This window comes from Molossus molossus, unplaced genomic scaffold (genome assembly GCF_014108415.1).
Source record: "Molossus molossus isolate mMolMol1 unplaced genomic scaffold, mMolMol1.p scaffold_m16_p_2, whole genome shotgun sequence".
NCBI classification, from domain to species: Eukaryota; Metazoa; Chordata; class Mammalia; order Chiroptera; family Molossidae; genus Molossus; species Molossus molossus.
Genome location: NW_023425355.1, coordinates 114,495,077 through 114,510,208, shown reverse-complemented (window position 1 = coordinate 114,510,208; position 15,132 = coordinate 114,495,077). Strand labels below are relative to the sequence as shown.

Sequence of the window (15,132 nt, the reverse complement as noted above, 5' to 3'; positions counted from 1 at the left end):
ACAACTAAACATTGTGATTAATATGCAACTGTCACATGATTATCTAGTTCAATAACTTTCTGTTATTATTAAAGGAATCAGGATTACAGGAAGTCTAAACTGACAAGGAATCTGGACCTTTATTCAGCAGCAACAGATAATTTCTGCAGTTATCCAAAAGTTGCTGTATTATCCTCACATGGCCTTTTCTTTAGCCCTGCGCATGCGCGCACACGCACGCACGCACGCAAGCACGCACGCCGGGTGATACTTACAAAAAAGAGCATTTTGGATTTCAGCACCACAGCAGGAGTCCCAGGAGGTGCAATCGGCGGTGCGCTGGGAGGGATCGTCAGGCAAAACTGAACGTTCCATTTTAACTGTGTTGCCTGGTCAGGAAACTGTTTTGGGGTAAAAAAAAGAAATCAAGATAAAGTCATATGAACATTAGGAGTCTGAAAAGTTAGACAGATTTTTATTTTATATTCAGTTATCAACAGAACATAAAGTTGACAACCTACACGCTTAAACGATATGTGTGTGTGTATAAAATCTAATGTTACTAATTGAAAAGTCAACTATGGATTCATGCGATATGTTCCCCTTCCTCCCCTCTCACTTCATTAATTCCTATGAATTCTACTTTCAGTGTCTCTTACATCTGTTCCCTTCTATTTCCACCGATGCCACCAAGCTCAGAACTTTGTTACTTCTCCCATGGTCCCCTAATGGTCCCTTCCAGTGGCTGCCTCTCCCAGTCTATCCTTATACCACTGCCAAATGTTCTAGAGGGTGGTTCTATTCTAGCTCACAAATGTTCAGTGACATGCAGTGACACATGTTGTCCCCCACCCCCCTCCAAGGATCAACACCTGGCATTCAAGGCCCCTCTTAACTGGTGGCAATCTGTACTTCCCAGTCTCAGTTACAATTCCTTCCCTAAAACAAACTAGTCAAACTGTGTTAATAATTTTAAATTATATCTACTGATGCTTTTTTAGTCACATAAATATGTATTCTTTAAAAACTCAGCTGGGTATCTTTTTGACATAAATAATGTTTCCTATAGCGTCAGAACAGAAGCCATGCAGCCCCAATATTAAAATATCAACTGGGAAAAAAAAAGTGAGGTATTTGGAATTACTCAAAGCAATACTAGAAACATTAAAATGAAAGGACTAGTGTAAGACTGGAAAAATATAATCAGATGCCACCTGGATTCCATCTATATAATTGTATACTTTCATAGGAAAGAAAGAAGAGGAATTACAAACTCCCAGAGGAGATAGAATTTTTGATAAATGGTATTATGGCAATTAGGGGCATCTAAAAAAGTTGGACCCATACCTCACATATGACACCAAGACATTTTAAATGGATCCAAAATTTAAATAAGTATTTTTAAAAAATGAACCCAGTCCTGGCCGGTTTGGCTCAGCGGTTAGAGCGTCAGCCCGCGGACCAGAGAGACCCGGGTTCAGTTCCCACTAAGGGCACGTACTTTAGTTGCAGTTTGTCCCTGGCCCCGGTTGGGGTCATGTGGGTGGCAACCACTCGATGTGTCTCTCTCATGTTGATGTTTCTCTCTCTTTCCTCCTCCCTCTCTCCCTCTCTCTCTCCTGCTCTATCTGAAGATGAATGCAAAAATGTCCTCAGGTGAGGATTTAAAAAAAAAAAAAAAAGAACCTATATGGTATTAGAAGAAACCATGGGAGGGTTACTTCCTTATCTGAGAGTAGAAAGAATGTATTAAATATATTTGCTTTTATAAGAGGTAAGCTGCTGGTAACTGTGGGGTTGCCTGCGGGGAAGGGGACTGGATGGCTGAACACGGATGGATGGGAAATTTCCCACTGTATCATTTTGTTCTAAATTCAAAAGATACAAAAGGATTGTGTTGCCTATTCAAAACACAAACTTTAAGTGAGAAATTAGGAAGAATTTAAGAGAAAAATACAAGTACCTAAACAGGCAAAAACCAATAAACACTGCCCCACCAACTGCAACCTCCTGAAACAGACCAGGCTATAAAAGTTAGTATATCTCTGTAACTTACCAGCTCTAGTTTCATAATATGCACACAGTCCCTGAGGATGTGTGTGGGAGCTCCTAATAGCTTGGTGAAGGCTATTAATGTATTGGCTTTAAATGGCGGTCCTGCAACCTATAGGAATAAAGAAAGCAAGTTACTCTTCATTCTACCTTGATTCGTCTGTTCATTGGTTATATTAAAATTATGCATTAATAAACATACTCTTGTTTCGAAGAATTTCTCCAAAACTTGAAGTTCATCAGGTTTCCACTGTCCTGCATTCTCAGGTGTCACCTTTAGCTGAAGTGTTTGGTTGGTTTTGGGACTAAGGGCTACTCTGCATTTCAGTGCATCCGTCTTAAACATGATCACCCCAGGTTCATTGGAATTTATCAGCTGTAGCTGCAAAACAAGAAGGATACATCAAATTAGCATGTAAGACAATATGTAAGACAAAGAGAAAATGAAATGTTACCCAGAGAACTGTTTCAAAAGGAAAACAACTCAGCTGATACCTATTCCGAAACAAAGGTATCTAGGCACTGAGCACCAAAACCGCTAAAACCACCACAAAGAGAGGCAATCAGACATTACGTGTCTCTTGATAGAATATAACACCACCTATGAAATATTCTTACAAAACAACAACCAACTTGAGCCTGAATTCAGCAGTTAGATCCACAGGATTAATCCATATTATAGATCTATAGGGGTCAAAAGAACATGTTAAATGATTCTAAAGTGATGCAATCAGCAAAATCCGGACTGTGAGAAACTACTGAACAAATGATATGGTTTCTTCAACATATAAATTATGTGAGGTGAAATGGAGGGGGAATCTATAGTTTGAAAGGGATTTAAAAACTAGTTTGGGTTCTGATGCACACTGTAAAAATGGTGATAACCTGGGAAATCTGGACACCAACCATATTTGATGGTAAAAAAAAAAATGTATTTATGGATGAAATGATGTCTGGAATTTGCTGTCAAACAATATAGGGGGAACTATAAATGAAACAATACTGGTATGAGTTCACTGAAGGTGGGTGATGAGAAAAGAGAGATTCATTATCCAATTCTGTCCACTTTTGTATATGCTTAAAATTTTCCACAATAACAAGTTTTTAAAAACTGGCAAATTAGGGAAAAAAGAAATAGATCTGGATTGGGATCTTTTGCTAGCCCAGGAGTCAGTAAATATTTTAGGCTATATAGTCTCTGTTACAACCACTCAATGATGCCATTGTAGCTGAAAGCAGACAGAGACAGTATGTACTGAGTGGGCATGGCTGTGTTCCCACAAAACTTGATTTACAAAAACAGGTGGTGGGCAGGGCTTGCCTCCAGGCCCACAGTTTACAGACCTCTGCTCTAGCCTAATATGTTGTTATGCAGATGAACAAAATGAGTTTTAAAGAGCTGAACACTTACAGGGCTTTTAAGTGGCAGAGGTGAGCCTAGATCATAGGTCTGATGATTACCATTTTTAATGCTAGTTTATTCAACTTATGTTAAAACTTTTATTTTTTTCAAATCTGAATATAAAGGTTGCAAAATAGCTTGGCACCATCCATGGAGTGGATATTTTCAACATTCACCATTCTGACTACCACCCTTATTAATACATAGGTACATCAAAAATAATAATTACAAGTAACTAGTATGTACTGAATACCAAGACACTATGCTACAAGCTTTATATGAAAATATCTCAAATTCCCACAACTGTTATGACTTAGGTAGATACTATTGCCTACTATTATCAGAAAGGTAAAGAAATGGCCAAGATCTTACTAGCAGGTGGCATGGCTATAATAAATCCAGGCAGCTGGACTCTAGAACAGGTGTTCTCAATTTGAACTATCGCCTAAGGGTATCACCACAGGATAGAAGTCCTTTTCTGTTGGGGTTTTAAATCAATTCAATTGCTCATGTATTAAAAAGCAACTTTCATCTTTGTGATCATAAATACTTTTATTTCAATGGAGACTCAGATTCAAAGTCAGCCTACCTGCAAAAGCATTCTAGAAAACAAGTAGCTACTCATGTGCTATTCTCTGCAAAGCCTGATCCTGGGTGCACGTGTCCTATGGCATTGAGCAGACCTATCTCCAGGTCCACGTTAGCCACAGCATGGCAAATTATAAAATGAGGGAATATGTTAATTAAGAATGGAAAAGAAAATAGTGGACTCCATTTGTAATGCCAGGGCCAAGTGCAAAGTGTGATTTTAACAGCTGGTTAAAGGAGGTGAGGGAATATCACTTTCAGATCCTATTCTGAGGGGCAACTGAGCACCTGCCTTTGACAACACCATTCATAAGTTAGTTCACTAGGTACCCATACCGTTTCTTGTTGAATAATTCTTTGAAGGTGTCTTCTCATGATGACTGATCCAAGGAATCTTTCAAGCGGAGAACAAAGGTAACTACCTGCCAGGCCAGGCACGAGGCCTGGAGTTGGAGAGGGCAGCAGTAAAATGTTCAAGGCACTGTGAGTGAGGATGGTGGGTATGGAGGCTGCCCAGGAGCGCTGAGGTAGTTTACGAGGCGGGGGCATGTTTGTTGGCATCGTTTGGGAACCTTTTGGGAAGGAAAACATGTTATTTCATTTATAAATACATATTATCTCATTGTCCCTTGCTTTGCTTTTAGTATAAATCTTTGATATTCTATAGCAATCTGTACTGTTTTAGTTACTCCATGTAGTTTAATAATCATATATTAGCTTCCTGTTAGCAAAAATGGCCACAGTTTTCCCTATGGCTAGGTCCCTTGCAATGAGACTGCATCGACCCCTTCAAGAAGGAGTGGAGTCTATTTCTCTACCTGGATTCTGGGTTGGCTTTGTGACTTGCTGTGGCCTACAGAACGCGGTAGAAGTGATGCAGTGCCAGCTGCAAGCCTAGTCTTTCATTCACTGTCTTGGAGCTCCCTGTCTAGCCACCAGGTGGACAAGCCCATGATCAAGTATGAGACCACATGGAGCAGAGAGAAGCCGTGCCGGCTGGGGTCACCTTAGATCACCCCAGCCAACCCAAGAGCTGACTACAGATGTATGAGTGAGCCCAGCGAGCATGGAAGAATCACCCAGGTGGCCTCAGCCCGAACTGCGAAACTGCAGAATGATGAGCAAACATATGATTCCTATTTTAAGACACTAAAAGTAGTAACAGCTAACTAACTCATTTGTACAATTCTTCTCCTGTGTGTTAATTTGCATAACCTTGTCAGATAACTTCAGGTATCTTTTAAGGTACAGTATTGCAGCTAAGATAGTAGTCACAACAGAAGCACTGGGTCTCACCTCAAAAAACTTCTGGAAGAGACATTTTCTTACATTGTGTCTGACTTTGACAATTAACTATTATTACCACCAATTTACTTAATGGATAAAAGTTGAAGTTATTAAGTATCCGCATTCAACAAGTAGGTCATGGTCTTCAAATGTAAGGACAGAATAAAATAGATCATTTTTGGTTATACTAAAAGCAAACATAAAAATGTTGATTGCACTTACTTGTTCCAGCTCGAGGGGAATGAGAAGCATCTGGAACTGGAGAATGTAGTGATGGGTTGGCTGGTGACATTCCAGGTAACCGCGTTGCTGGTGAGGGGCCAGACACTTGCGGAGACCCTGGCCAGTTCCCTGCTCGTCCACTTGGTGACACCATAGTGTATGGAGAACTGGGGTCCAGGGCTCCTGTAAACAAGTACATAAATGGTTTTCAAAGCGTGTATTTTAATAACTGAAAAGTATTTGACGGCATTTACATGCTTACAACTTTACAGGATGATAATTTTGTTTTTTTCTTTCAGTAAGATATTTTATTGAAGCATGATGCTTCTTACCATGGCACATGTGGATATTTTGTGTACTTTTAAACGTGATATAAAAATTAAATAAAAAGACTGAGAAAGCTTCAAGATGTGTAATAGGTAACAATCTATGCCATACAAGAATCTACTATATGTTTGAAAATATTAAGCAAAAAAAGTCTCAAAGCTCTGTTAAGGAAAGAAATCTTATATTTTTAAATTAACCCTGACAAAGGAGGCTGAGGAGAGGGAAAATTTTCATTTTCTTTATTTAGTAAAGGCTACATTGACTAAGAAATGAACCAAAGAATCAGGTTTCAAAAGCAGCGACTTCCTGAACAACCTGGTATTTAAATTTCACCGTGCAGATACCTTTAACATTTATACCCCTTTGTAACCAAATGACAAACTGAAAAAATACTTCTACCATATATCAGAGAGTAAAATGGTCCTTACTTAGAAGTCTTACAAATTGATTAAAAAAAAAACCACACACACAGGTAAGAACATAGGAAAAGGATATAAACTGGCCCACATAAAATAAGAAACACCAGAGACCAATGAACTTCACTAATAATCAAAGAAATATACATTAAACAATAAGATGCCATTTTCTACCTATCAAAATAACCAAGATTTCAAAAAATCCTAATACCCCAATGTTGGCAAAGATGCGGGAAAACAGACATTCTAGTATGATACTAGAGGAAATTGGTACAGGCTTTCAAGTGAGCAATCTGTAATATGTTTCAAAAGCTTTAGAATTTCCCAAACCCTTTGAGGCAGCAATTCCATTTCCAGGAACTTACCTAAGGAGATAATCATGTGAGCAAAGATGACACCATTTTTACTTGTGAAAAAAGAGAAACATTCTAAACATATCATAATAGGAAAGCAGTTAAATTATGGTATACCCAAATAAGAGAATACTATGAAACCATTTAGTATGATGATGTAGAGTTCTTACTGTCAGAAATGTTTCCACAAATGTCAAAAGTAAAGAGTAAAACACTCACAGATGCTACACAGCTGTAAAATCTGAAGAAGCTCATTACGTTCTGATTTAGCACGGTATTCATGATATATTTAGGTGAAGACAGTAAGGAACTGAACACCATGTGCAATATGCTGTTTGCCATGTGTGTAAAAGAGAAGGGGAAAGAACACTTACATAGATTTGCTTATTTATGCATAAAACACCTATGCAAGGACAATAAGAAACTAATGACACCAGCTAAATGCCTCTGGGAAGAGGAACTAGGTGGCTCGTGAAACAGAAAGGAAACATTTCACTAGCTACTTCTTCTATTCTTTATCTATTTGAACCGATCTGAAATATAAATTTTGAGTTAAACAGTGAAAGAAAATTCAAGTCTCAAAATAACACATAGGGTAGGGTCCCGATTTTTTTGAGGGGTGGGTGATGTTTGAGGCGGGAGACAAGAAGATGTATAGCATGCAAGCGAGAGCAAGAGACTCAAGCAGGTAGGCAAGCAGGGGTGTGTGACAGGAAGAGGGAAAAGGAGAGAGAGTCCAAAGCAGACAAAACTGGTAGATCTCTGCATGGTGTAATTAGGAAAAATTTATTTTCTTTTGCTATTTCCCCACTAAACAAGTGCTGATTTTGCAATGAGAAAATAATTTATTTAGCAAAAACTACTTTCACGTCAAACTCTTATGCTACAGCAATTTCCATGTACGGACTCACCATGTGGACTAGCAAAGCTGGCCCCTGGTCCTATTGAGAGTCCATGCGAGGATGGGGGAGGAGTTGGAACAAATGATGCTGGTGATGGGGCTCTCAAAGCCCCACTGGGGGAGCTGGCAGCATGCAGATTTCCTAATAAATGAAAATAATTATAGATGATCTTGCAGGACACATATTATGTCCTGTCTAAGGACCCCAAGTTAAGACTCTACAGACTAAAGAAACAAGTACTAAAGCTCCCATAAGTAGCACAAAGGAAAACTAGAACAATTTTATATTGAAAAAGAAAGATCAATTCCACGGGGCCCAAATTCTAGCTCTTATATTGGGTAATCTTTTTTTTTTTTAAATACCCAGTGTACTTTTTATCCACTCATTCAGCAATTAGGCATGAACGCCAACTTCATGCTAAGCATTGTGTGTGGCAGGCACTGGGAATTAGCAGTTAACAGGAGACAAAAATTCCTGTTCTCATGGAATTTATATTCTAGTAGAATGTGAAAGACTAGCAAATATATGTCAGGTAGTGATACGTGCTATGGAGAAAACAGGGCAAGGTAAGGGGGCGCTATTGTGCAGTGGTGGAGCTGGGTGCTCTTCTTCATATAAAGCAGCCAGAGAGGATCTCGTGAGCTAAGAAACAAAGAACGTGAAGGAAAAGGCATGAGGATATCCAGGGGATAAGAAATTCCAGGCAAACAGAAGAGCTAGTGCAAAGGACCCAAAGGTAGCAGCAGTTATAAATAACCGGGAAGAGGCCAGTGTGGCTGAAACAGCGTGAGCAAGGGGGGCGTGAGGGGATATGAGGCTAGAGAGGTAGGGGGTGGCCCTAAATCACATAGGGACTTGTAGGCCACTCAAAGGACTTTACCCTGAATGAAATGGGAAGCCACTGAAGAATTTGCAGCAGAGGAGTCATGAACTCACTTCTGTTCAGAAGGCTCACTCTAGCTGCTGTGTGAAAACAGACTATCGGGCAAGGACGGGGACAGGGAAACCAGTAAGTGCACTCATCCAGGTGAGACACAGTGACGTGGGCGAGGGCACAGGCTGAGATGGTGAAAAGTGGTTAGATTCTGGATAAATTAAAAATAGAGCTGGCAGTATTCAGTAACTGACTGGATGTGGGTGTGAGAAAGAGTCCGACATGACTTGAACAGCTTTGGTCCAAATAGCAGGAAGGAAGGAGCTGCCATTTACCGAGATGGGGTGCATTTGGGAGGAGCAGTTTGGGGCAGGGAGAGGGGCTGAGTTGGTTAGGAGTTTAGTTTTGGCCATGGTGAGTTTCAGATGTCGATTAGACAGCTAAATGGAAATGCTGAACAGACGGCTGAAAAATACAGGACTTGAGTTCAGGGGAGAGGCCTAGATAGGAGATATAAAAAAACGGAAGACATGAGCTTCAAGATGGCATTTAGCCACAGGACTAGTTTTAACTTAGATTTACAAAAAAGGAACTATGACTACCAAACCTATAAATAAATGCAACATTAAAATACTTGCTACATTACCATAACTATCCTTAATATTATCAAGTTTCAAATCCTCTACCTTTGTGTAAGAGATTTCACATTTCCATGTTCTATAATACTAATGCAATGCTTTATATTCAACAAAGATGTTGATATACTCTATTAACCTTTAAGTGCTATTTTACTTACTTAGCTGCGTAACCTGGACAAGTGACTTAACTTCTCCATACCTGTTTTCCTCTATAAAATAGGAATAATAACAGGACCTATGCCATAGGTTTGCTGTGGGGATTACACAGGTAAGAGCTTAGAATGGGGCTTGACACTACCACCATTATTTCAAAATAATTTCTCCTACCTTCTATGCAAAATCAGTCTCAACTCTATCCTAGAAAAATACTCCCCTTGGGTTCTATGCCCATGTCTCCTGTTTTCCTCCTTGCTCCCTGGCTGCTCCTTCTCGGGCTCCTACACTGTTGACTGCCAGTGCTCCTCAGGAGCTGAGCTCACCCACCCACTTGGGCTTCAATGATCCTCAATGACATGACAGCAACTTCCAAGTCTTCATCTGTGGTCCAGCCATCTCTGATGAGCAGGTGGAGGATCATCTACCCAAGAAATCTGACACCTGTCTTCCTTACTAGATGATAAGCTTGAGAACAGGGCTCGTATCTGGCTCATGGATGAATTCCTCAGCACCATACAGCATTTGGCACAGAGCAAGTGCTTAAGTGATACCAATGAATTATTTGGTTAAAAGTAAAATTTTGCTATTATCAAGCAATTTTACAGCAGACTCCATGGGGTTGCCAACAGAGCCATTTTGTTTGGACAAGCAGGCTGTGCACTGCCCAACTCTGGAGGGGCGGGCATCATTCACATATACCAAGGCTTGGCAAACTTTCTGTAAGGGGTTGGTTGTTGTGGTGGCAAAGTAGCCCCAGACACTACATAAATGGGTGTGGCTGTGTTCCAATGAAACTATTTACAAAAACAGGTGGTGGGTAGGACTTGGCACACAGGCTTTAGTTTGTCGACTTCTGACATCGGTCATGTGACTAGCACTTCTTGGAGTTGTGCCATGAATCTGGCTCTGGGTGACAACACCTCCATTTAATTTAAACCTTTTAAAGTCCTCTGGAATCATGAACACAGATTTCACAACCCTGCCATAATGAATGAATGGCAAATATCTAGCTACAGACTGGAAAGGGAATTCTCTCTGAAGTCTAAAGCTACATGTGCAGTGCTTCCATGTGTGTGCACATGTGTGTGTATTTGAGATTTAAAGGTAAACATGACAAGAAAATAATATCTTACCTGGAGACTGTGTGTGCATCATAGAGGGAGATGGGCTAACTGTGCTATGGTAAGATGTAGGAGGTGAAGTAAGAGGATAAGTGCCTGACGATCCTGGCTGCTTTGGAAATGGCTGAAAAGAAGAAATTTAAATGTTTGTAAAACGGCCAACCGCATACAGTTATGTATATGGCTTTCCCAATAGATAGCTCCAGTGTTAATATTTACACATGTCATGAAAATGTGCAAAATACACATCAATAACACAGGCTTTAAAAAACTCCCTGACTTTCAGATGTTTTAAAAATAGCAACATCCTCATTCTTGACCTTGCAATACCACTGCTTATGTTCCTCAAGATGTTTTTTGCTCATTTTATCTGTCGTAGTTTAACTGGCAGTGTTATTTCTGGCAGTACATAAAAAATAGTGCATCTTTCATTTGGTGGAGTTTTGAAGTCAGTGAAACATGGTAGTTCAACCTGACCTCTTCTTACCTTTACCGTCATCTCCAGTAATGAAAACCCTAGGACAATGTAAATCCTTCCTACTATATTTTTTTAAATTGAGGTATGAATCACATATAGTAAAGTGAACAGATCTTAAATGTACAGTCGGGTGAATTTTTACAAATGTAACTGCCACACAGATCGAGATATTGAAGAACATTAGCAGAACCCCAGAAGCTTCCCTTATACACCTTAAGCCTTCATCACCTCTCCAAAGGTAAGCACTATTCTGACTTCTGTCACTCAAGTTTGGTTTTTGCCTGGCTTTGCATTTCATATAAATACTGAATGTACTCATTACATACATGGTATTTGGCTTCTTTTGTTCAACTTATGTCAGCGAAATTCATCATGATGCATGTAGCAATAGTTTGCTTTCTCATTTCTGTCAAGTATTCCATTGTATAAATACACCCCAATTTATTCACTCATTCTACTGTTGCTGAATATTTGGGTTGTTTACAATGTTTTGGACAAATAATGTTGCTATGAACATTCTTGTGCTTTTTGATGCATTTCTGTTGCATATATACCTAAGAGTAGAATCATTAAATGACATTTTTAGCTTTGGCCCCCTGGAATACTGCTAAACCTCAGTGCAAAGTAGCCGCAGCATTTCACACACCCCCCAGGAATAAATGAGAGTTACAGTTGCTCCTAATACCAAATGTTGGCAAGTATTATCAATTTTTTTCTTAATGCCACCTTTGTGACTATGGCATATTATCTCACTGTGCTTTTAATTTGTATTTCTGTGATGCCAAATGTCGTTGAACACCTTTTCTGTGCTCACTAGCCATTTGGACATCCTATTTTGTGATTACATGGGTGATCACCTGACATCACTTTATTTTTTATTTATTTTTTTAACTTCACATTTTTTAAAATTTATTTTCATTTTGGTACGTGTCCCAGTGCTCCAACCGCTGAGCCAAACCGGCCAGGGCACCTGACATCACTTTAAATGCATGAGTCTGAGGTTAGTGCTATTTCTGGTAGTATTCACTTCCCATCACTGCAAGTCTCTTCCTCATCACCCTCTATCACTATTTTTTCATACAGATTTCCTGGCAGCTTGGACCCACCAAGGATCTCCTTGCCTTTCAAAAAAGAAGCCCAGACACCTGTACAACCTGTTAAGTTAAACAAATGTGATGCCATTTGGAAATTCAGCTACACATTACCTGTTGCTGGGGTGGTGGCTGGAGTTGTGAGATCAGAGAATCCATCATATCTCCTCCTATGGGAGAAGGGGGATTATCGTCCTCATTTACAGACCTTCTCCGAGCATCCTGATTGCTGTCAACAAACATATTCAGGAATGTCTATGGATATAAACAGGTAAAATTTAGATTATTATACCTAACTTTAGTATGGCATTTTAAATTATTTATAATATTTTAACAAACATTTAAGTTATTTATAATATTTTAACATAGTATGTCTAGCTGTGAAATACAAGTTTAACACATGATCACTATCACTAGGACAACCTGAAAGAGATATTGATCATTTTGAAGGGAGGAAATTGAGGAAAACAGTTTACCACCACAACAAACATCAACATTTAAGTTTAAAAAAAAAACATCATATCAACTAAGAAGTACTGTGCAAGCAAAATGCTGAATACAGAATTACACCTTGGTCCTGGCCAGTTAGGCTCAGCAGTTAGAACATCGGCCCTCAGACCAAAGGGTCTTGGGTTCAATTCGCGGTCAAGGGCACATACTTGGGGTATAGGTTCAATCCTGAATAAAGAAACTAAGCCATCTTTTCCTTTTATATCTAATATGACTTAATCTTGAATCATCAAGAATGGGACAGTCTTGTTTATAAGATATGTCATCAAAAATTAAGTAAGGCTACCAGAATTTTTGTCAAGCACAGGTTTTCTTTCTTTGAATACTCTTCATCTTCCTAATCTTCAAAAACACAGATCATAAGTTCATCAGAATCACTTGAAAGCTTTTAAAAGAACAGTCTAATTTTTAATAAAAGATGACGAATTCACTACACACACTTCATCTTCTCCCAATATCCAACCTGAAACGCTTATAAAAAGTTCTTAAAGCAGTATGTCACAAAGTAAAAAAGAATGGAAAAAGAAAAAAATAGCAATAAATTCTGGAGGCTGCAGAGCAGATGGCTGAGTGGTAACTGAACTACCCAATGTGAAGAAGTTGTATCCTAAGCAAGCAGTGGGGGAAGCCAAGAAGCAAAGCTATTTCTGTCTAGATCCCCAAGACACATAGGAACTGGCAGCAACAGATACCTCTGGAAATAGGGATGAAGGTAGAATAACAACAAAAAATACAGAAGACTGGGTGAAAGTCTCTTTAAGAGACACTAAAACCAAGAGATACACAAATGGCCAACAAAGCACATGAAGATGTTTAACATCATTAATCATTAGGGAAATGCAAATCAAAACCACAATGAGATATCACCTCAGATCTGTTAGAATGGCTATTATCAAAAAGATAAGAAATAACAAGAGTTGGTTAGGATGTGGAGAAAAGGGAGCCCTCATGCACTGTTGATGGAATGTAAACTGGTGCAGCCACTTTGGAAAACAGCATGGAAGTTCCTCGAAAAATTAAAAAAGAGGCCTGGCCGGTGTGGCTCAGTGGACTGGGCATTGTCCCACAGACTGGGAGGTCCAGTTTGATTCCTGGTGAGGGCACGTGCCTGAGTTTTGGGCTTGATCCCCAGTAGGGAGCGGGGAGTGCAGGAGGCAGCCGATTGACATTTCTGTCTCACATCGATGTTTCTATCTCTCTCTCCCTTCCCCTCTCTCTCTCTCTAAAAAAAAAAAAAAAAAATCAAAAACATATTAAAACAAATTAAAAATAGAACTACCATATGACCCAGCAATACCACTTCTGGGTATTTTTATCTGAAGAAAACAAAAACACTAATTCAAAAAGATGTATATACTCCTATGTTCACTGCAGCATTATTTACAATAGCCAAGATATGAAAACAACCTAAGTGTCCACTGATACATGATTGGATAAAGATGTGATATATATACACAATGGAATACTGCTCAGTCATAAAAAATAAAATCTTACCATTTGTGACAACATGCATGGACTTTGAGAATATTTCGCTAAGTGAAATAAGTCAGACAGAGAAAGACAAATACTATATGATCTCACTTATATGTGGAATCTAAAAAATAAAACAAAATTCATAGATACAGAGAACAGACTGGTGATAGCCAAAGGGGACAGGGGGTTAGTGGGTGTGCGAAAATGGGTGAAGGAGATCAGGAGGCACAAATGTCCAGTTATAAAATAAATAACCAATGCAGATGGTTACTAGTTAGTAATACTGTTGCATATCTGAAAATTGCTAAGAGAGTAGCTCTTGGGAGTTATCACAAGAAAAAGTAATTTGTAACTTTGTATGGTGACAGATAGTACATGGACTTGTGATCATTTAGCAGTACATACAAATAACAAATCGTGTTGTATACCTGAAACGAATGCTGTATGTCAATTATACCTGAATTAAAAACAGCCCTGGCTGGTTTGGCTCAGTGGTTAGAGCGTCAGCCTGCGGACCAGAGTCTCCTGGGTTCAGTTCCTGCTAAGGGAACATACCTCGGTTGCAGTTTGTCCCTGGCCCCGGTTGGGGTTGTGTGGGTGGCGACCAGTCGATATGTCTTTCTCACATCGATGTTTCTCTCTCTCTCTCTTTCCCCCAACTCCCTCACATTCTATCTGAAGATGAATGAAAAAAAAAAAATGTCCTCGGGTGAGGATTAAAAAAAACAAACAAAAAAAGGGGCTGAAACCCTCCCAGAGCCTCTGTCACTTCCACTGAGTTAGATTGACCTCTACCACCTTGGCAGAGGGTCTCTGACTTGGGAGACTCTAGAATAATTGAGAGAAAGGGTAGCATATTAAAAATAGAAATTTAACATTTATAAACTGAATGCTGAGAATACTAGTTTCCTTCTCTCATTTGACTCGCCAAAAATTGGAAGCCAGATGTACACTATCTATGCAGAGACTTGGAAACACTTCTTTTGGATTCACACGAGCCCAACAAAAAGACTTAACACTGGGAATTAATCAAAGAACTGCCCCAAGGAGATCATCCTGCAGTGAAAAGTCAACAAATCTCCCTTTAAATAAGAGCAGAATTGCCCTGGCCGGTTTTGTTCAGTGGTTAGTGCATCGGCCTGAGGTCCAGAGAGACCCAGGTTTGGTTCCCGCTAACGGCATGTACCTTGGTTGCAGTTTGTCCTGGCCCTGGTTGGGTCGTGCAGGTGGCAACCACTTGATGTGTCCCTTTCACGTCAATGT

The 15,132-nt window shown here is 39.5% G+C and overlaps 1 protein-coding gene across 1 annotated transcript in view; it reads right to left on the bottom strand.

Annotated features, from left to right (window-relative positions):
• MED14 (mediator complex subunit 14) overlaps positions 1-15,132 on the bottom strand; it is a 74,846-nt gene that overhangs the window by 3,257 nt on the left and 56,457 nt on the right. The window contains exons 22-29 of the mRNA XM_036270456.1: positions 12,001-12,141; positions 10,330-10,441; positions 7,538-7,669; positions 5,531-5,713; positions 4,358-4,593; positions 2,234-2,413; positions 2,036-2,143; positions 255-380 (exon numbers count right to left, since the gene is read on the bottom strand). Of these exons, the coding sequence (XP_036126349.1) occupies positions 255-380; positions 2,036-2,143; positions 2,234-2,413; positions 4,358-4,593; positions 5,531-5,713; positions 7,538-7,669; positions 10,330-10,441; positions 12,001-12,141 (1,218 nt within the window). The remainder of the gene's footprint in view (positions 1-254; positions 381-2,035; positions 2,144-2,233; positions 2,414-4,357; positions 4,594-5,530; positions 5,714-7,537; positions 7,670-10,329; positions 10,442-12,000; positions 12,142-15,132) is intronic.